Source organism: Eubalaena glacialis, chromosome 6, assembly GCF_028564815.1.
Source record: "Eubalaena glacialis isolate mEubGla1 chromosome 6, mEubGla1.1.hap2.+ XY, whole genome shotgun sequence".
NCBI lineage: Eukaryota > Metazoa > Chordata > Mammalia > Artiodactyla > Balaenidae > Eubalaena > Eubalaena glacialis.
Window position 1 is genome coordinate 132,012,661 of NC_083721.1, and position 23,290 is coordinate 132,035,950.

The 23,290-nt window shown below is 40.9% G+C and overlaps 1 protein-coding gene across 1 annotated transcript in view; it reads right to left on the bottom strand.

The window, feature by feature from the left end:
• The window catches only part of PCCB (propionyl-CoA carboxylase subunit beta), an 83,649-nt gene that overhangs the window by 31,386 nt on the left and 28,973 nt on the right, over positions 1-23,290 (bottom strand). The window contains exons 7-9 of the mRNA XM_061194631.1: positions 14,154-14,262; positions 12,759-12,879; positions 11,089-11,170 (exon numbers count right to left, since the gene is read on the bottom strand). Coding sequence (XP_061050614.1) covers positions 11,089-11,170; positions 12,759-12,879; positions 14,154-14,262 — 312 coding nt within the window. The remainder of the gene's footprint in view (positions 1-11,088; positions 11,171-12,758; positions 12,880-14,153; positions 14,263-23,290) is intronic.

A 23,290-nucleotide genomic window follows, 5' to 3' on the forward strand; every position in this document is an offset into this window, starting at 1 on the left:
AAGACTGATAAGAAGGAGAGAGAAAATATTTGCATTTCATTTTACATGTTTCTATACTTAAGTTTTTTCCTTTGTACATATTATTTGCTTTTATTTAAAAAGGATTTAGAGAGTGTAGCAGAGACTCCTAAGTATCCACCAAAAATCCAGCTTCTGTTTCTACCACTGTAAAAGAAACGATGGGCAAATGCCTATCATATTTCCTAACCTCCCCTGCAGTTAGATGTGGCTATTTGACTATGTTTTCTACAATGAACTTAAATACAGTATTAAAAATGAAACAGAATATATTTATTAAACTTCTAGCTCAAAAGTTCTAGAAGGAAAAAAAAATGATTAACTGAAAGAAAGCACAAAAGGAATTAATCAATAAAAAAGTAGAAAATACATAGCTTTAAAAAGAAACAAAAATTAAACAAAAAGTTGCTTCTCTGAAACACATCAATAAAATATTTCAACTACTAGGTAACTATCAAAAAAATATAAAACAAGAAATGTCAGAGAAAACCACTGAAACAGATTTTGCTAATCTTCTGAGACTATATAACCCTGCATAATCCTATGCAGGTAAAATTTAAAATCTGGAATAGGTAATTCATAGAAAAAAGATATATAGTTTACCAAAACTGGCTCAGTAGTTGCGGCACACGGGCTTAGCTGCTCCGCGGCATGTGGGATCTTCCTGGACCAGGGACTGAACCCATGTCGCCTGCATTGGCAGGCAGACTCCTAACCACTGCGCCACCAGGAAAATCCCTCCAGATCTTTAAAGAGCAGATAATCCCAATGCTACTTCAATTGTTCCAAAGCACAGAAAACTTGCAAATTCTCATTATGACACTTTATGAACTGAACTATGTACCCCCACCCCCAAAATTCATACATTGAAGCCTAACCCCCAATGTGATTATGTTTGGAGACAGAGCCTTTAAGGAGATAAAGTAAATGAGGTCATAAAGGTTGGGGCCCTAATTTGAAAGGCCAGGTGTCCTTTTAAGAGGAAAAGACACCAGAGATCTCTCTTTCTTGCGCACAGAGAAGAAAGGCCACATCGGGACACAGTGAGAAGGCAGCCATCTGCAAACCAGAAGAGAGGGCTCACCAGAAACCAATTCTGCTGGCACCTCAATCCTGGACTTCTAGCCTCCAGAACCGTGAGAAAATTAATTTTTGTTTAAGCATTTCAGTCTGTGGTATTTTGTTATGGCAGCCCTAGCAAACTAATAAATGATGCAAGAGCACTGACACCAAAACCTGATTTTAAAATACACCACCTCCTCAAAGAAGGGACACTCAGGGAGTTTGGGATCGACATGTAAATACTGCTATACTTAAAATGGATAACCAACAAGGCCCCACTGTATAGCACAGGGAACTCTGCTCAATGTTATGTGGCAGCCTGGGTGGTAGGGGACCTTGGGGGAGAATGGATACATGCATATGTACAGCTGAGTCCCTTTGCTGTGCACCTGAAACTATCAAAACATTGTTAATCGGCTATACTCCAAGATAAAATAAAAAGTTTAAAATAAATAAAATACCCCCAAAATCAGCTAACATTCCATGATATTGATGTAAACATTCAAAATAAAACATTTATAAAATATAACAAGTATTAAGATATATTTACAAATAGAACTAAGAAAAATCATGTGATTATCTCTATAAATGCTGAAAGGGCATTTAGCAATATTCAATACCCACCCGTGATTTAAAAAGAAAACAAGTAGGTAACAACAAAAATTAAAATAGGAACCAGTGTGGGATAGGGAGGGTGGGAGGGAGACGCAAGAGGGAGGGGACACGGGGATATATGTATACATATAGCTGATTCACTTTGTTATACAGCAGAAACCAACACAACATTGTAAAGCAACTATACTCCAGTAAAGATGTTAAAAAAAAATAGGAAGCAGTGGTAGCTTTCTTAACATGAGAAAAAGATATAAAATTAGGAAACACTAATGACAGTCTCTCTAAAGTTAGGAACAAAACAAAGATGCCCACTATGACAACCACTGCTTATCACTGCATTTGATAATATATGGAGGTACAGTCAATGCAACTGAACAAGAGAAAGAAATGATATAACATAACTGGAAAGGAAAAGACAAAACTATTTGTATGTAGGCAATATACTAATATACTTGAAAAAGCCAAAAGAATTAACAGTGAAAAACTATAACAAATAATAAGAGAACTTAATAGGTAATTGGATATAAAATTGATAAACAGAATCAAAAGCTTTCATATATACCTAAAAAACAACAGAAGATAGAAAAGACCCCATCTACAATAAAAAGATACTTAGGAATAAACAAGGAAATCTTTAAAACAGTCAAGGAGAAAAAAGTACACTTTAACAAATAAAAATGCAAACTGTGTTTTTAGATTGTTTCAGACTCATAAGGATGTCAATTTTCCCTAGTTAGTGCATAAATTTAATGGGATCTCAATAAAAACAACAAAAGGATACCCTACTTCCACCCCCCCCTTTCACCTTAAAACAAGACAAACTGATTTCTAAATTTCATATGGAAAAATAAACAAGACTAGGCAAGAAAATTCCAAGAAAAGAATAATCAAGAGGAACTATCTCTACCAGATGTGAAAGCGTACCATCAACTGAATAATTAAGGCAGTATGGTATTGGTCAAGTGCTGGTGACAATGTTAAGGCACCAGAACTCTCAAATGCTGCTGGCGGGAGTGCAAACTGACTCAGCCTTTGAAGAACCCTTGGGCAGGGTCCACTAAGCCTCCATGTATGCCTGGCTATGAGGCGGTACTTCCACTCCTCACTACAGATTCAACAGAAACATGGAAGCTTGTTTATTCGTTTATTTACCAAAATTGCATAATAGAATGATCATATCAGAACTATCTGTAATAATCCCAAACTAGAAATTACCCAAATGCCCACCAACAGTAGATAAACTGTGGTCTGTTCATACAAAAGACTAAGGAGAGCAGAGGGCAGACAGCAGAAGCAAGAAGAACTACAATCCTGCAGCCTGTGGAACAAAAACCATATTTACAGAAAGACACACAAGATGAAAAGCCAGAGGGCTATGTACCAGATGAAGGAACAAGATAAAACCCAGAAAAACAACTAAATGAAGTGGAGATAGGTAACCTTCCAGAAAAAGAATTCAGAATAATGATAGTGCAGATGATCCAAGACCTCAGAAAAAGAATGGCAGCAACGATCGAGAAGATGCAAGAAATGTTTAACAAAGACCTAGAAGAATTAAAGAACAAACAAACAGAGATGAACAACACAATAACTGAAATGAAAAATACAGTAGAAGGAATCAATACAAGAATAACTAAGGAAGAAGAACGGATAAGACACCTGGAAGACAGAATGGTGGAATTCACTGCCATGGAACAGAATAAAGAAAAAAGAAGGAAAAGAAATGAAGACAGCCTAAGAGACCTCTGGGAGAATAAACACAACAACATTCACATTATAGGGGTCCCAGAAGGAGAAGACAAAGAGAAAGTACCCAAGAAAATATTTGAAGAGATTATAGTCAAAAACTTCCCTAACATGGGAAAGAAAATAGCCACCCAAGTCCATGAAGCACAGAGAGTCCCAGGCAGGATAAACCCAAGGAAAATCACGCTGAGACACACAGTAATCAAATTGACAAAAATTAAAGACAAAGAAAAATTATTGAAAGCAACAAGGGAAAAAAGACAAATAACATACAAGGGACTCCCATAATGTTAACAGCTGATTTCTCAGCAGAAACTCTACAAGCCAGAAAGGAGTGGCATGATATATTTAAAGTGATGAAAGCGAAGAACCTACAACCAAGATTACTCTACCCAGCAAGGATCTCATTCAGATTCAATGGAGAAATCAAAAGCTTTACAGACAAGCAAAAGCTAAGAGAATTCAGCACCATCAAACCAGATCTACAACAAATGCTGAAGGAACTTCTTTCAGTGGGAAACACAAGAGAAGAAAGGGACCTACAGAAACAAACTCATAGGGCTTCCCTGGTGGAGCAGTGGTTAAGAATACGCCTGCCAGTGCAGGGGACATGGGTTCGAGCACTGGCCCGGGAAGATCCCATGTGCCAAAACTACTGAGTCTGTGCTCTACAGCCCGCAAGCCACAACTACTGAGCCCACATGCCACAACTACTGAAGCCCGCGCGCCTAGAGCCCGTGCTCCACAACAAGAGAAGCCACGACAATGAGAAGCCTGTGCACCGCAACAAAGAGTAGCCCCCGCTCACAACTAGAGAAAGCCCGCACACAGCAACGAAGACCCAACACAGCCAAAAATAAATAAATAAATAAATAAATTTATTTTTTAAAGAAACAAACTCATAACAATTAAGAAAATGGTAATAGGAACATACATATCGATAATTACCTTAAACGTGAATGGATTAAATGCTCCAACCAAAAGACACAGGCCTGCTGAATGGATACAAAAACAAGACCCATATATATGCTGTCTACAAGAGACCCACTTCAGACCTAGGGACACATACAGACTGAAAGTGAGGGAATGGAAAAAGATATTCCATGCAAATGGAAATCAAAAGGAACCTGGAGTAGCAATACTCCTATCAGATAAAATAGACTTTAAAATAAAGAATGTTACAAGAGACAAAGAAGGACACTACACAATGGTCAAGGGATCAATCCAAGAAGAAGATATAACAATTATAAATATATACGCACCCACCATACGAGCATCTCAATACATAAAGCAACTGCTAACAGCTATAAAAGAGGAAATCAGCAGTAACACAATAATAGTGGAGAACTTTAACACCTCACTTACACCAATGGACAGATCATCCAAACAGAAAATTAATTAGGAAACACAAGCTTTAAATGACACAAAAGACCAGATAGATTTAATTGATAGTTATAGGACATTCCATCCAAAAACAGCAGATTACACTTTCTTCTCAAGTGCACACGGAACATTCTCCAGGATACATCACATCTTGGGTCACAAATCAAGCCTCAGTAAATTTAAGAAAATTGAAATCATATCAAGCATCTCTTCTGACCATAATGCTATGAGATTAGAAATCAATTACAGGGGCTTCCCTGGTGGCACAGTGGTTAAGAATCCGCCTGCCAACACAGGAGACATGGGTTTGAGCCCTGGTCTGGGAGGATCCCACATGCCGCGGAGCAACTAAGCCCGTGCGCCACAACTACCGAGCCTGCGCTCTAGAGCCCGCGAGCCACAACTACTGAGCCCGCGTGCCACAACTACTGAAGCCCACGCGCCTAGAGCCCGTGCTCCGCAACGAGAGAAGCCACCGCAATGAGAAGCCTGCGCACTGCAACGAAGAGTAGCCCCTGCTCAGCGCAACTAGAGAAAGCCCGCGCACAGCAACGAAGGCCCAACACAGCCAAAAATAAATAAATTAAAAAAAAAAGAAAGAAATCAATTACAGAGAAAAAAAACGTAAAAAACACAAACGCACGGAGGCTAAACAATACATTACTAAATAACCAAGAGATCACTGAAGAAATCAAAGAGGAAATCAAAAAATACCTAGAGACAAATGACAATGAAAACATGACGATCCAAAACCTATGGGATGCAGCAAAAGCAGTTCTAAAAGGGAAGTTTATAACAATACAAGCCTACCTGAAGAAACAAGAAAAATCTCAAATAAACAATCTAACCTTACACCTAAGGGAACCTTACACCTAAAGAAGAACAAACAAAACCCAAAGTTAGCAGAAGGAAAGAAATCATAAAGATCAGAACAGAAATAAATGAAATAGAAACAAAGGAAACAATAGCAAAGATCAATAAAACTAAAAGCTGGTTCTTTGAGAAGATAAACAAAATTGATAAACCATTAGCCAGACTCATCAAGAGGGAGAGGACTCAAATCAAGAAAATTAGAAATGAAAAAGGAGAAGTTACAACAGACACCGCAGAAATACAAAGCATCCTAAGAGATTACTACAAGAAACTCTATGCCAATAAAATGGACAACCTGGAAGAAATGGACAAATTCTTAGAAAGGTATAACCTTCCAAGACTGAACCAGGAAGAAATAGAAAATAGGAACAGACCAATCACAAGTAATGAAATTGAAACTGTGATGAAAAATCTTCCAACAAACAAAAGTCCAGGACCAGATGGCTTCACAGGTGAATTCTATCAAACACTTAGAGAAGAGCTAACACCCATCCTTCTCAAGCTCATCTAAAAAACTGCAGAGGAAGGAACATTCCCAAACTCATTCTATGAGGCCACCATCACCCTGATACCAAAACCAGACAAAGATACTACAAAAAAAGAAAATTACAGACCAATATCACTGATGAATATAGATACAAAAATCCTCAACAAAATACTAGCAAACAGAATCCAACAACACATTAAAAGGATCAAACACCATGATCTAGTGGGATTTATCCCAGGGATGCAAGGATTCTTCAATATATGCAAAATCAAAGTGATACACCATATTAACAAACTGAAGAAGAAAAACCATAAGACCATCTCAATAGATGCAGAAAAAGCTTTTGACAAAATTCAACACCCATTTATGATAAAAACTCTCCAGAAAGTGGGCACACAGGGAACCTACCTCAACATAATAAAGGCCATATATGACAAACCCACAGCAAACATCATTCTCAATGGTGAAAAACTGAAAGCATTTCCTCTAAGATCAGGAACAAGACAAGGACGTGCACTCTCACCACTACTATTCAACATAGTTTTCGAAGTCCTAGCCACAGCAATCAGAGAATTAAAAGAAATAAAAGGAATACAAATTGGGAAAGAAGAAGTAAAACTGTCACTGTTTGCAGATGACATGATACTAGAGAATCCTAAAGATGCTACCAGAAAACTACTAGAGCTAATTAATGAATTTGGTAAAGTTGCAGGATACAAAATGAATGCACAGAAATCTCTTGCATTCCTATACACTAATGATGAAAAATCTGAAAGAGAAATTAAGGAAACATTCCCATTTACCACTGCAACAAAAAGAATAAAATACCTAGGAATAAACCTACCAAGGGAGACAAAAGGCCTGTATGCAGAAAACTATAAGACACTCATGAAAGAAACTAAAGATGATACCAACAGATGGAGAGATATACCATGTTCTTGGATTGGAAGAATCAATATTGTGAAAATGACTATACTATCCAAAGCAATCTACAGATTCAGTGCAATCTCTATCAAATTACCAATGGCATTTTTTTACAGAACTAGAATAAAAAGTCTTAAAATTTGTATGGAGACACAAAAGACCCCAAATAGACAAAGCAGTCTTGAGGGAAAAAAATGGAGCTGGAGGACTTCAGACTATACTACAAAGCTACAGTAATCAAGACAATATGGTACTGGCACAAAAACAGAAATATAAATCAATGGAACAGGATAGAAAGCCCAGAGATAAACCCACGTAGCTATGATCAACTAATCTATGACAAAGGAGGCAAGGATATACAATGGAGAAAAGACAGTCTCTTCAATAAGTGGTGCTGGGAAAACTGGACAGCTACATGTAAAAAATGAAATTAGAACACTCCCTAACACCATACACAAAAATAAACTCAAAATGGATCCGACACCTAAATGTAAGACCGGACACTATAAAACTCTTAGAGGAAAACATAGGAGGAACACTCTTTGACATAAATCACAGCAAGATCTTTTTTGATCCACCTCCTAGAGTAATGGAAATAAAAACAAAAATAAACAAATGGGACCTAATGAAACTTCAAAGCTTTGCAAAGCAAACTACAAACAAGACGAAAAGACAACCCTCAGAATAGGAGAAAATATTTGCAAATGAATCAACGGACAAAGGATAAATCTCCAAAATATATAAACAACTCATGCAGCTCAATATTTAAAAAACAAACAACCCAATCAAAAAATGGGCAGAAGATCTAAATAGACATTTCTCCAAAGAAGACATACAGATGGCCAAGAAGCACATCAAAAGCTGCTCAATGTCATTAATTATTAGAGAAATGCAAATCAAAACTACAATGAGGTATCACCTCACACCAGTTAGAATGGGCATCATCAGAAAATCTACAAACAACAAATGCTGGAGAGGGTGTGGAGAAAAGGGACCCCTCTTGCACTGTTGGTGGGAATGTAAATTGATACAGCCACTACGGAGATTCCTTAAAAAACTAAAAACAGAATTACCATATGACCCAGCAATCCCACTAGTGGGCATATACCCAGAGAAAACCATAATTCAAAAAGACACATGGACCCCAATGTTCATTGCAGCACTATTTACAATAGCCAGGTCATGGAAGCAACCTAAATGCCCATCGACAGGTGAATGTATAAAGAAGATGTGGTACATATATACAATGGAATATTACTCAGCCATAAAAAGGAACGAAATTGGGTCATTTGTAGAGATGTGGATGGATCTGGAGACTGTCATACAGAGTGAAGTAAGTCAGAAAGAGAAAAACAAATATCATATGTTAATGCATATATGTGGAACCTAGAAAAATGGTACAGATGAACCAGTTTGCAGGGCAGAAATTGAGACACAGATGTAGAGAACAAACGTATGCACACCAAGGGGGGAAAGTGGTGGTGGGGGGTGTTGGTGGTGGGATGAATTGGGAGATTGGGATTGACATATATACACTAATATGTATAAAATGGATAACTAATAAGATCCTGCTGTATAAAAAAATAAATAAAATTCTAAAATTTAAAAAAAAAAGCATCAAAAAAAAAAAAAATGCTAAGGAGAACCATGAGAATAACATGCATTGCAACAATATGGACGAATTTCAGTCATCTCATTGAATGAAACCAGCCAGACAGAAAAGACCACACACTATATGATTCCATTTATATAGTATACAAAACCAAGAAAAACTAATTTATGCTGTTAAAGGTCAAGATGGTGGTTTCCCTCAGGGGCTTGGTGGGAAAACAATGCCTGGAAGAGAACACTGGGGAGGCTTGTCTGTTTCTCTATGTGATGCATTTATTTGATCTATTCTATATAAATGTTTCTGTTATTTAGGAGGATTTATATTTATTTTAATAATGGTTACCTCTGTAACTATACCTCTTTAATGACCTTAGTTCCCTGGATTTAGCAATTTGGAGAGGCCATTAGGAGAGCTGTCATACAACAGAGGGAGAAAAGCAGAAGCCAGATTCCAGAGAGGAATAAAGGAAGAAGAGACAAGAGGAGTTTAAGGAAAAAGGCAGAAAAGACTGTGGACATCAGTTAAACAGAGATTCAGGTTAAGAAGGGTTTGGTTTAGCAGACAAGAAGTCCATACATGTTCAAACACATTTATTGCCAAGAGGAAGGAGTTAAGAGAGGGAGAAGAAGTTAAACCAGTCAAGAAAGCAAGATGCCAGATAGGAAGCAATGGAGTGAGGAGCCCAGATGAAGGCACCTCATTCTTTGAGCCTGGGGAGACACGGAGGGATGGTGGAGAGGGAGAAACAGGCACCTATGGAGAGTGATGAACCTGATGCTCTCAATTTTCTCCACGAAGGAAACGCTGATGTCATCTGATCAGAGTGGGGAACAGAGAAGGAAGTTAGGGTTTCAATCAGGGAAAGTGAAGAAGATAAAAACAGGAGCTGAGGGGAGGTTCACGGCACATATTCAAGCCAGAGACCAGAGAGGTGAACCGAGGGCCCAGCTCAGGCTGGAGCAAGGCTCCGGGGCTTTCCTCTGGCAGGCTCAGGCCCCACTGGCAACATGGGTGGGTGGATGAATAAGTGACTGGATGAATAAGTGACTGGATGGATGGATGGATGGATGGATGGATGGATGGATGGATGGGTGTGTGGATGGATGGATGGATGGATGGATGGGTGGATGGATGGATGGATGGATGGATGGATGGATGGATGGATGGATGGCTGGCTGGCTGGCTGGCTGCAGCCTTGAACCAGGGATGGGACTCCACAGGGCAAAAGGAGAATTGGAGCACGGATGACACAGACCCCATTTTACCTTCTTCACACTATTCTTGGACCTAAAACTACCCATGCCATGTATGCTTTTGTTCTCTGAATCTCTCACGCAAATGTGAGGTCACCGAGGCAGGGTTTCTGTCCATCACAGTGTCATACAGCACCAACACTGAGAACAGGGCCTGGCTGTTAACATCTGGCACAATGGCAGAGTCCAAGCTGGGCCAGGAAGGCAGAGGCCAGGAGGGGCAGAGGGCTCCACAGGAATGGGATGATTGAGGGCTGGAGAGTCCAGGAGCAGAGGTGGTGAGAGACGGACAGGACAACTGTGAGGGTGTAGAGAGTACTGAAGGCTAAGGTCAGAGGAGGACATGCTGGTAGAATCGGGCTCAAATGGTGCTCAGCAGGCTAAGAATCCAGCAATGAGGAGAGGCAGAGCCCAGCTACGGCTGCTGACTCACACTGACTCCCCACAGTACAGGGCGGAGGAACAGGTCACTGGGAGAGCCAGGGCCCCGGGAGAGGCCGTGCCCACAGAGCCGTCTGGGTTCAGTTAAGCGAGAAGAGCTAAGAGCACAGTGCGTGTAGGAAAGTATGAGGGAAACAATGGCCATCGACAGATGCCCCCAGTTCACCCCAACACTGTCTCTTCACTTAATGACCCAGGAACCTGCTACACCAAGAAAAAGGTTACAAACGACTCCCGTCCTCCTCCGACCTACACACACACCCCTCAACCCTGTCACAGGACACCTTGTGTACTCTCCTTTCTCTAGAGAAAAAAAAAATGCCCTCTGAGCATGAGGCTCCAAACAGAGGTACAGGAAGAGTCATCCTGCCTCAACTCCAGGCTCTGGAGACATGGCCCTTTCTCTGTGGGTCTCAGAGTGCCAGCTCAAGAGCCCTGAGCTCTGCAGACCCCACTGCCACTCCCCCAAGCCCATCCAAGCCAGTAGGGTGGCCACAGCCACTAGCTCTTCCCATAACACACTACTCAGTGCCCTTGTTCTGTGCCACCCCGTGCCCTGCCTGTGTTGCCCAATGGTAAGGCCTGTGGGTCCAGCACTTCCTCACTGAGCCAAAGCACAATGACATGCACATGGCTGGGCCAGCACAGACAAGACAGACAGATGTGGCACTTACAGAGTATATGATGTCCACCATGTTGTAGGCTTTGGTAGATTCCAAAGGGACAATTGTATCAAGCTCAGGAACCAGACGGTCACTTTGGATAGAAAAAGAAGCAGATATAATCAACATGGAAGAGCCCGTTGCCTTCTGTGGGTGGGGAATGGGAGAGGAAATGGGGGAGACACAGCATGGGGGCTGGACTGATTCTGTCCCTGCTGGGCTTGCAAAGCAGTCCCCAAAGATACATTCCTTTGTTACCACCATATTAAACTGAACCTGAGCTTGATATTAACCCAGAAGATCTTTCTGTTTTCATTTAGAGGGAAAAAAAATGAGCTTATTCCCCTGAATGTGGAGATCCTTCATTTATCCTCTCTGAACACCTCCTACATTCTAGATATTGTATGGAGCACCAAAGGACATTGTAGTGAACAAGCCACTGTACCATCAAGCCCGGCTTCCCAGAGAGCTCGGCACCAGCGCCTTGGGTACAGCCCCACCCAGTAACAAAGTCCTCCCTTACTTTTCATGTGCTGTTTACACATATGCATACAGCTTCCCTGGGACTGAATGAAGAGGAGGTACGGCTGGGCCAAAGCAGGCTTTTCAGACATGTCTGGGCCCTCGGACCATAACACCTTCAAATGACGTCCTAAACCTTTCAAGAACCCCAAACAGTACAGCAGCTCGGAAAAGGAGGCTGTGCCCATCGCTTCTGGGCCTTGTGACCACCCTCCCTCTCATGACTACACACAGTGGGCCACTGATTTTATCCCCTGAGGAGTGAGGCAGAGGCAGACAAGGAGGGGCCCTAGGGACATGACTCTTCAGAACATCCCTGGCCCAGACACGGCCTCAAAGGTAGAAGCCCAGGGCAGTGTCTGAAAATGGCTTCTTCCCAAGGGACACAATTTCAAGTCCTTCTGCAGAAGTATTGCAGGCCAAGTGAGTGCTTCAAAATCAGAGAGGAAACAAAATGGAGAAGACAGCAGCCAGTGGTCTGGAGCTATAGTTCCCCGGCTGGGCTTCTGGTTTATTCTGCGGTGTCCCCCACATCAGGCAGTGGCCGGAATAGCAAGAAGGAAAGAAGGTCTTCACTAGGTGGTCAGCAACACACCCTTCCCCAGGAATGCCCCAGCTTCTGGCCACAAGCAGGTATGCATAAGCACATTTCCTAAAGGGCATGCTGTCTGAATCATTTCACATTGATTTATTTCATGTTAAGACCAAAAAAAAAATCTCTCTCAATTCTGGACAAAGACTCAGAAATAATATTTTTTTTGGCCACTTTTTACTCCCAAGCTACTTGTCATATATTACAGAGAGGAAAAACGTGAATAAAAATAAAATCTCTTGGGATTTCCCTGGCAGTCCAGTGGTTAAGACTCTGAGCTTCCACTGCAGGGGGCACGGATTTGATCCCTGGTGGGGGAACTAAGATCCCGCATGCCACACAGCATGGGCAGAAAATTTCTTTTTAATTTTTTTTAAATAAGTAAATAAAATCCTTCATGGCTCCTATACCCAGACATGCCACCACCATGCCTACACCTGACTCCACTGCACAATCTACTCCAAGCTGCCCACCAGGGCAGACGCTGGAGGTCCCACCAGGGCACAGGGACCAGAGAAGGACAAGCCAACCTGCAAAACGAGAGAAGGAGCTCCGGCCTGCAACTCACCTGGGATCATGGCACTCACGGACGGGGGCCGGGTCCTGATTGCTGAGAGGCAAGTAGTTGAAGAACTCCCGGAGATTACACAAGGCGTCAATGTCGTTTTCAAAAGCTCTGTGGGCCACGCCTGAGAAAACAGGGAGTATATAACGGGCCAGGGCACCTGTCAGCCCAGAGACGCAGCTTCATGCCCACCTGCCCCCTCTAGGGCGGGTCTGCAGCAGACTGTGCCGACAGCCCTGTCGCTGCCCCCTCCACTGAGGATGGTACCACACCACTCACCTTCAGGCTGACCCTCAGTCCATGCAGCCTGTTCTCTCTGCAAGGGTCACTCCTTTCATTACCCAGGTCTTTGCCCTAGTGTCGCCTATTTGCCGAGGCTTTCCCTGCCCCTCTTCAGGGCACAACTTTCCCCACACCCCTCACTCTCCATCCCTGGACCAGGTGGGAATTCTCGTCACACTTTTCCCTGCAGCATCTATTTCCCTGTTTACCGCCTGACATCTCCCCGAGAGTATCAGCTCCAACGGGGTAGAGGCCAGGCCTGTCTTATCACTGTAGCCCAGCAACTGGAATAATGCCTGGTTATATGTCCATTAACACTCAAGAAAGCTGGACAATAAAAAATAAAAGGAAAACGGCTGGCACATGTCATGGTACTCAGCAATGGCAGAACAAAGGAGGAAAGAAGGGGAACCACATGGCCCTGGTAAGGAATCAAGCCATCATTCCTCAAGAACACTCTGAAATCACAGAAGAGCCAAACAGGGCCATAGACATGATAGAGAAAGCGGGGCAGGAAACTCCCTCTCAGGTTCACCCCACCAGACTCCCTGCTTCTACCGCTGCCCCCAGAGTCTCTTCTCTACCAGGCAGCCCAACTGAGCTTTTAAAGTCAGATCATGTCATGTGTCTAATCCAACCACCCTCCTTGCCACTCACTGAGCACACCAGCCCCTCTCCTTCCTCAGAAGCCTCTGCCTGTGATGCTTCTCCCCTAGGTATCCACGCAATACACTCCTTCAAATCTGCTCAAATCTATTGCCCAGTGAGGCCTGTCCTTACCACCCTCATTAAAACTGCAACAATCCCAACCCCCTTTACCCTGTGCTACTTTTTCCACAGCACACATACTTTTATGAATCATAATTCTTATAACCATCATTCTAGTTAGCTCAAAAATTTCAAAGACTATGAAAGCATTAGTAGTAGCCTGTAATTTAATTTAACGAGTTTGAGATATAAATTCACCTTTATTACTGTATCTGTAGACAATACATGACACTACAGTCTATTCAAAGAAATTCTGTCAATGAAGTGATATCTGTAACAGACTGTCACTTCTAGCAATTCCTCTTCTCAGTGTTTGACAACAGTAAGGTAAGCTTCGAGGCCTCTAACCTGACATGGTGGTGTGGGTCCTGGCGCCCCCGAGCTCCTCCTGGGTAACGTCCTCATTCGTGACAGACTTCACAACATCAGGGCCAGTGATGAACAAGTAGGAGGTGTCCTGAAACCAGAGAATTCCAGAAAGTTCAATCTCAGAGCACCAGAACTCAATGGAGCCATAGAGTTCACACAGCCAAGATGACAAACGCAGAGAAGATCGTGACGTGGTGGCAAAACCAGGTTAGGACGCAGCTCATAGATGCGTATCCAAACTAAAGACCCACGTTTTCCCTGCCTCACTGTCTATCAAAAAATTTTCGTTGCCTGGTTCTCTCTCAGCAAAATGGCCTGCAGTGTGGCTACCAATCATTCATCTGTAGAACACCCTAACAGGTGACCCTTACTCAGAGCTTGCTGCACACCAAGAATTTTTCTAAGCATTTCATGGGATTGTGTCATTAAAGCCTACGTACTATTATCACCCCATTCAGAGATCAGGAAACTGAGGCACTGTGATAGTGTGCAGCTTGCCTAAAATTAATCAGTCACTTTAAGTGAAGCCATCTGGAGACAATGATAATCAATGTTTGGTGTTTTGAGAGAGTGACAGGCTTTAATTTTTAGTTTCTAACTTAAAGATAATAAAGACATATTGTAAAAAATTTAATCAGAATAGGAGATACAGTAGAAAGTAAGTCTACATGCAAGCCCTTATTTCCAGCCCTCTAATTTCCATCCCCAAAGGCGACCACTGTCAGTTTCTCTGACATCCATGCATATGAGCATTTATATATTTTTTCCCTCTTATTTTCTCTCTAGCACATTGTCCTACACACACTGTTCTCAAACTTCTTGAAGATTATTCCATATCAGTATAGTAGGATATGTATCACAACTTACTTAACTGTCAACTACTGATGGTCCTTTAGACTGTTGCCAGTGTTGTACTTATAACAAGCAATGCTGCAATAAGTATCTTACTACAATCATCTCTGTCAGCTCATTGTTCATGTTCTTTGCCCATTCTCCACCTAGATAGTTGTTTTTATATACTAAGGACATTAGTCCTTAGACTATTATCTGTGTTGTATCAGTCTTTATTTTATGGCTCCTTGGTTTGGAATCTTGCTAGAATGGCCTAGCTAGAGAGGTCTATCTTCCACACTCCACACAAAGACTCAAAACAAATGTTCATAAGAGCATTACTTGTAACAATCAAAAACTAGAAACAGAGACTTCCCTGGTGGCGCAGTGGTTAAGAATCTGCCTGCCAATGCGGGGGACACGGGTTCAATCCCTGGTCCGGGAAGATCCCACATGCCTGAGCAACTAAGCCCGTGCGCCACAACTACTGAGCCTGTGCTCTAGAGCCTGCATGCCACAACTACTGAGCCCGAATGCTGCAACTACTGAAGCCCACGTGCCTGGAGCCTGTGCTCTGCAGCAAGAGAAGCCACCACAATGAGAAGACCACGCGCTACAACAAAGAGTAGCCCCCGCTCACTGCAACTAGAGAAAGCGTGCACGCAGCAACAAAGACCTAACACAGCCAAAAACAAAAAAACTAGAAACAGCCCAATTCCATCAACAAGTGAATCTCAAAATAATTATCCTAAGTGAAAGAAACCAGCCCTGTCAAAAAAAAAAAAAAAAAGAGTACATACTTTTTGTATATATTTTGTACATACAAAATGTCATTTTGTATGGTTCTGTTTATATAACATTCTAGAAAATGCAAATTAATCCTGTGTGATAAAAAGCAGATGAGGGCTTCCCTGGTGGCACAGTGGTTAAGAATCCACCCGCCAATGCAGGGGACACGGGTTCGATCCCTGGTCCAGGAAGATCCCACATGCCGTGGAGCAACAAAGCCTGTGCACCACAACTACTGAGCCCATGTTCTGCAACTACCGAAGCCCATGCGCCTAGAGCCCGTACTCCGCAGCAAGAGAAGCCACTGCAATGAGAAGCCCGCGCACCGCAACGAAGAGTAGCCCCCACTCGCCGCAACTACAGAAGCCTCCGCTCGCCACAGCAAGAGAAAGCCCGCGTGCAGCAACGAAGACCCAACACAGCCAAAAATAAATAAATAAAATTTTTAAAAAATTTTTTAATTTAAAAAAAAAAGCAGATGAACAGTTACCTAAAGACGGGGCTGGGAGGTAGGAAAGAATGAATTACAACAATACATGAGGAAACTTTGGGAAGTGATGGTTATGTTCATTATCTTAATTGTGGTCATGGCTTCATGGTTGTATACACGCATCAAAGCTCTAATTGCACAACTTAAAGTGTATGCAGTTCACCGTACGTGAGTTATATCTCAAAGTTGTAAAAAAAAAAAAAATTGTGGAAATGCAAAGGGTCAAGAATGTCCCATATCCATACCACTTAAAGAAAATACAGAAGGGCAACTTGCTGTACCAGGTATCAGCATTTGTCATAAGGCCATTGTAATTGATAGTATGGTACTGACTGGCACAGAGATAAGCAAACAGACCAAGAAAGCTCAGTGAAACACTCGATATATGGACGCTTGAGTCACAATATAAATGACATCACAGAGCAGGAAAGATTGTTCTTTTCAATAAAAGGCTCTAGGTCAACTAGGTGTCTATACTGGAAAAAAATTTTTAAGAAAATCACACTAGCCTCTATTTCATACTATGTGTAAAAGTCAACTCCAACTTTAGATGCAAACATAAAAGGCAAAATAATAAAACTTTTAGAAAATAGAAAGTATCTTCATGACTTCAGGGCAGGAAAAAGTTCAAGAACTAAAACACACTACCCATAAAGTATACATATGACATTGGTTCTCCTATCAAAAGAGCACAGAAGCCAGCTTACAGGGACTCCCACTGGCTAAAGGAAGGACAATTTGAGCATCAAAATAATGATAGTACTGTAATGGAATATAAACCACTGAGTAAAATAGGAAATCCATGAACCCATACTAAGTCAATGAAATAAACAAATGCCCAAGAAAAGCAGGGCTCTTCCTTAGAGTAGATCACCAACTGATATGAAGCAAGTGGTGGAGCTGGAAAATAACCATCTTGTAAAGATTGGATTGGACAAGAATCATCAATAGATACTAAATCAAGGAAAAAAAAGTATAATGTGGAACAGCATACTTGTATGGTCTCAAAGCATCTCCCCAGTGAGTATCAGTTACAAAGAAAAAACGGTAACTACACAGTGGAGAAACCAGACAACACCTCAACAATGATCAAATTAATGTCACCAATGAAGGGCAGATGGCCATCACTTGCCTCCAGATGTGATCATTTGAGCAGGATACAACATCACTAATGTAGTAGACAGGCTGGGATACCTAATCTGATTCTGATCGTGAGGAAATACCAGATAAACCCAAATTGAGCAACAATCTATGAAATAATTCATTCTGTAACCTTCAAAATGTCATGACAAAGAGTCTGAGGAATTGTCACAGAGTAAAGGAAATTAATGCAACATGACAACTAAAGGCAATATGTGATCCTGAAATGGATCCTGTACTGGAGAAAGAAAATGCCATTCAGGACATTTTGGGGACAAGTGACCAAACTGGAATCTAGATGGTAGAGTGGACAACAGTATTATATCGGATAGACTACATGTTAGGCATATGTGAAACAAGTCTTAATAAATTTAAAAAGATTGAAATCATACAAACTATCTTGTTTGATCGCAATGGAATGAAACTAGAAACAAGAAAAACTGGAAACTTACAAATATGGGGAAATTAAACATCACACTTTTTTAAAAATAAATTTATTTATTTTTGGCTGCGTTGGGTCTTCCTTGCTGCGCATGGGCTTTCTCTACCTGCGGCGAGCGGGGGCTACTCTTCGTTGCGGTGCGCGGGCTCCTCATTGCGGTGGCTTCTCTTATTGCAGAGCACGGGCTCTAGGCACGTGGGCTTCAGTTGCTGTGGTGCACAGGCTCAGTAGTTGTGGCTCGCAGGCTGTAGAGCGCAGGCTCAGTAGTTGTGGTGCATGGGCTTAGTTGCTCGGCGGCATGTGGGATCTTCCCAGACCAGGGCTCGAACACGTGTCTCCTGCACTGGCAGGCGGATTCTTAACCACTGCGCCACCAGGGACGTCCCAAACATCACACTCTTAAAACAGCCAATGGACCAAAGATGAAATCAAGGGAAATTAGAAAATACTGAGAAATGAAAACGTACAAAAACTTACGAGATGGCAGCAAAAACAGTGCTAAGAGGGGAATTAAATCTGTTAAACACACTAAGAAAGTAAGTTCTCAGGGCTTCCCTCGTGGCTCAGTGGTTAAGAATCCGCCTGCCAATGCAGGGGACACGGGTTCGAGCCCGGGTCTGGGAAGATCCCACATGCCGCCGAGCAACTAAGCCCATGCACTACAACTACTGAGCCTGCGCTCTACAGCCTGCGAGCCACAACTACTGAGCCTATGTGCCACAACTTCTGAACCCCGTGCACCTAAAGCCCATGTTCTACAACAAGAGAAGCCACCAAAATGAGAAGCCCACGCACCGCAACGAAGAGTAGCCCGCGCTCACCGCAACTAGAGAAAGCCTGTTCGTAGCAACGAAGACCCAATGCAGCCAAAAAAATCAACAAGCAAAAAAAAAAAAAAAAAAGAAAAGAAAAGAAAAAGAACTAAACCCAAAGTTAGCAAAAGAAAGAAAATAAAGATTAGAGCCGAGATAAATGAAAAATAGAGGGAGAAAAAAAAAATCAGTAAAACCAGAACTTGGTTCCTCAAAAAGCTCAATAAAATTGACAAATATTTAGCTAGATGGACTAAGAAAAAATAGACTCAAATTACTAAGATCAGAAATGAAAGTGGGGACATCACTGCCAATTCCACAGAAATAAAAAGATTATAGGAGTACTATGAACAATTCTATACAACAAATTGGATAACCTGGATGATATGGACAAATTCCTAGAAACACATAACCTACCACCAAGACTGAATCATGAAAAATTAGAAAATCTGAATAGACCTGTAACTAGTAAGGAGACTGAATCAGTAATCAAAAACCTCCCAAAGAAAAGCCCAAGACCAAATGGCTTCACCAGTGAATTCTACCAAACATTTTAAGAAAGATTAAACACCAATCCTTCTCAAGCTCTTCCCAAAAAATTAAAGAGAAGGAAATACCTCCTAATTCATTCTGAGACCCAGCATTACCTTAATACCAAAGCCAGACAAAGACACTACAAGAAAAGTACACATCAATATCCCATATAAATATTGATGCAAAAATGCTCAACAAAATACTAGCAGATCTAATTCAACATTTTATAAGGAATTATACACCAAGACCAAGAGGAATTCTTTCCTGAAATGCAAGGATGGTTGAACACACCAATATCAATACACCACATTAAAAGAACAAAGGGAAAAAATTACATGATCATCTCAATGCAGTAAAAGCATGACAAAATTCAATACTCCTTCATGATAAACATACTCAGAAAACTAGAAAGAAACTACTTCAACATGATTAAGGCCACATATGAAAAACGCACAGCTAACATTATACTCAATGGTTAAAGACTGGAAGCTTTTCCTCTAAGATCAGGGACAAGGCAAGGATGCCCGCTTTCTCCACTTCCATTCAACACAGTATTGGAAATCCTAGCCAGAGCAATTAGTCAAGAAAAAGAAAAAGGCACCCAAGTCAGAAAGGAAGAAGTAAAATTATCTGTTTGCAGATGACATGGATTTTATATGTAGATAACCCCAAAGATTCCACACACGCACAAAGTTAGAATAAACAAATTAAGTTGCAGGATACAAAATTAACACACCAAAATCAGTTGCATTTCTGTACGCTAACAATGACCAATCTGAAAAGGAAGTTACAAAAACAATTTCATTTACAATAGTTTCTAAAAGGATAAAGTACTTAGGTATAACTTAGCCAAAAAGGCAAAAAAAACTTGTACAGTGAAAATTATAAAACATTTCTGAAAGAAATTAAATAAGACATAATGGAAAAGATATCTTCTATTTATGGATTGAAAGACTCAATACTGTTAAGATGTAAAAACTACCAAAAGCAATGTACAGATTCAACATCATCCCTATCAAAATCTCAATGACATTTTTGCAGAAATAGAAAAATCCATCCTAAAGTTGATGTGGAATCTCAAGGGACTCTGTGTACAGCCAAAACAATTCTGAAACAGAACAAGGTTGGAGGTCTCACACTTCCTGACTTCAAAACCTACTAAAAAGCTACAGAAATCAAAACAGTGTGGTACTGGCATAAAGACAGACATATAGACCAATGGAACAGAATAGAGAGCCCAGAAATAAACCCTTCCATGCCTGGTCAAATGGTTTTCAACAATGATACTTAGACCATTCAATGGCAAAAGAACAGTCTTTTCAACAAATGGTGCCGGATCCCACTCCTGGGCATATATCCAGAGAAAACTCTAATTCAAAAAAGATAGGTGCACCTCAGTATTCATATTTATAGCACTATTTACAATAGCCAAGACAAGGAACCAACCTAAATGTCCATCAACAGATGAATGGATAAAGATGTGGTATATATATACAATGGAATACTACTCAGCCATAAAAAAGAATGAAATAATGCCATTTGCAGCAACATGGATGGACCTAGAGATTATCATACTAACTGAACCAAGTCAGAAAGAGAAAGACAAATATCATATGATATCACTTATATATGGAATCTAAAATATGATACAAATGAACTTATTTACAAAACAGAAACAGACTCCCAGACATAGAAAACAAACTTATGGTTATCAAAGAGGAAGGGGTGGAGAGAGGAATAAATTAGGAGTTTGGGATTGACACATACACACTACTATATATAAAATAGGACAACAATGACCTACTGTATAGCACAGGGAACTATATTCAATATCCTGTAATAAACTATAATGGAAAAGAAAAAGAAATAGTGCTAGGAAAACTGGATATCCACGTGCAAAAGCATGAAGTTGGACCTTATGTTACATCATATACAAAAATTAACTCAAAATGGATCAGAGAACTAAACACAAGAGCTAAAACTACAAAACTTAGAAGGAAACATACAGGGAAAGTCTCGTGACACTGCATTTGGCAAGATTTCTTGGGTATGATAATAACAGCAGAGACTACAAAAGTAGACAAACTGGACTTCATCAAAATTAAAATCTTCTGTGCAAAGAACACTAACAGAATGAAAAGGCAGCCCACAGAGTGGGAGAAAATATTTTCAAATCATGCTCTGTTAAGGGGTTAATATCAGAATATACGAAGAACTCCTACAACTCAACAACAACAATAAAATGATCCAATCAAAAAATGAACAGAAGACTTGCATAGACATGTCTCCAAAAAAGATATACCAATGGCAAAAATATGAAAAGAGGCTCAACATCACTAATCATTTGGGAAATATAAATGAAAACCACAGTGAGATACCACTTCACACACATTAGGATAGCTATTATCAAAACAGAAAACAAACACTGGCAAGGATGTAGAGAAATTGGAACCCTTTGTGCATTGCTGGTGGGAATGGAAAATGGTGCAGCCACTGTGGAAAACAGTATGATGTTTCTTCAAAATATTAAACAGAATTACCATAATACCCAGTAACTCCACTCCTAGGTGTATGCCCAAAAGAACTGAAAACAGGGATTCAAACAGATACATGTACACCAATGTTTATTACAGCATTATTCACAGTAGCCAAAAGGTGGAAACAACTCAAGTATTCATTGGCAGATGAATGAATAAACAAAATGTAGTATTGCATACAAAGGTATATTAATCAGTCTAAAAAAGGAAGGCAGTTCTGAAACATGGTACCATATGGATGAACCTTGAAGACATTATGCTAAGTGAAATAAGCCAGTCACAAATGGACAAATATTGTATGAGTCCACAAATTCTGCAACAGAAAGGGCCTGGGAGTAGGGAATGGAGAACTAATGTTTAATGAGTACAGAGTTTCAACTGGGGTAGATGAAAAAGTTCTGGAGATGACTGGTGATGATGGTTGCACAAACAGAACTGTAACTTAAATCTTACCACTTAACCATTTCTTATGTATATTCTACAATTTTTTTTAAAACGTACTGTATCAGTGTTAAACTTCTGGAATTTAACAACTGGTTATGTAAGAAAACATCCTAGTTCTTAATTATATACTGGGGACTTCCCTAGCGGCCCAGTGGCTAAGACTCCACACTCACAATGCAGGGGGCCCAGCTTCGATCCCTGGTCAGGGAACTAAATCCCACATGCTGCAACTAAGAGTTCGCATGCCACAACTAAGAGTTTGCATGCCACAACTAAAGATCCAGCATGCCACAGCAAAGATCCCACAAGCGGCAATGAAGATCCTGCGTGCCGCAACTAAGACCCGGCACAGCCAAATTAATTAATTAATTAATTAATTAATTTTTAAAAAAGAATTATATACTGAAGCATTAAAAAGGTAAAGAGACATGATATATATAACCCACTCTCAAACAGTTAAGAATTCTGTAAATTTGAAATTTCAAGATAAAAAGATTTTTTAAAAATTCTGCTCAAAGGGTAGCATTGAGAAGAAAAAACTGAAGTCACGGAGTGGGAAAAGACAGGTGCAATATATATAATTGATAAAGAACTTACATCCAGAATATACAAAGAACTGCTAAAAATCAGTAAGAAAAAAACAAAAACCTCAATTTTTAAAAATGGGTAAAACAGATGAACAGCCATGCCATGAAAGAAACATGAGGGAATTCCCTGGTGATCCAATGGTTAGGACTCAGCGCTTTCACTGCTGAGGCCCAGGTTCAATCCCTGGTCAGGGAGCTAAGATCCCGCAAACTGCGCAGCACAACCAAAAAAAAAAAAAAAAGAAACATATGAAAAGGTGTTCAACCTCATTAGTCATGGAAATGCAGATTAAAACAATGAGAGGGCTTCCCTGGTGGTGCAGTGGTTAAGAATCCGCCTGCCAATGCAGGGGACACGGGTTCGAGCCCTGGTCCGGGAAGATCCCACATGCCGCGGAGCAACTAAGCCAGTGCGTCACAATGACTGAGCCTGCGCACCACAACTACTGAGCCCACAAGTTACAACTGCTGAAGCCTGCGTGCTTAGAGCCCATGCTCCGCAACAAGAGA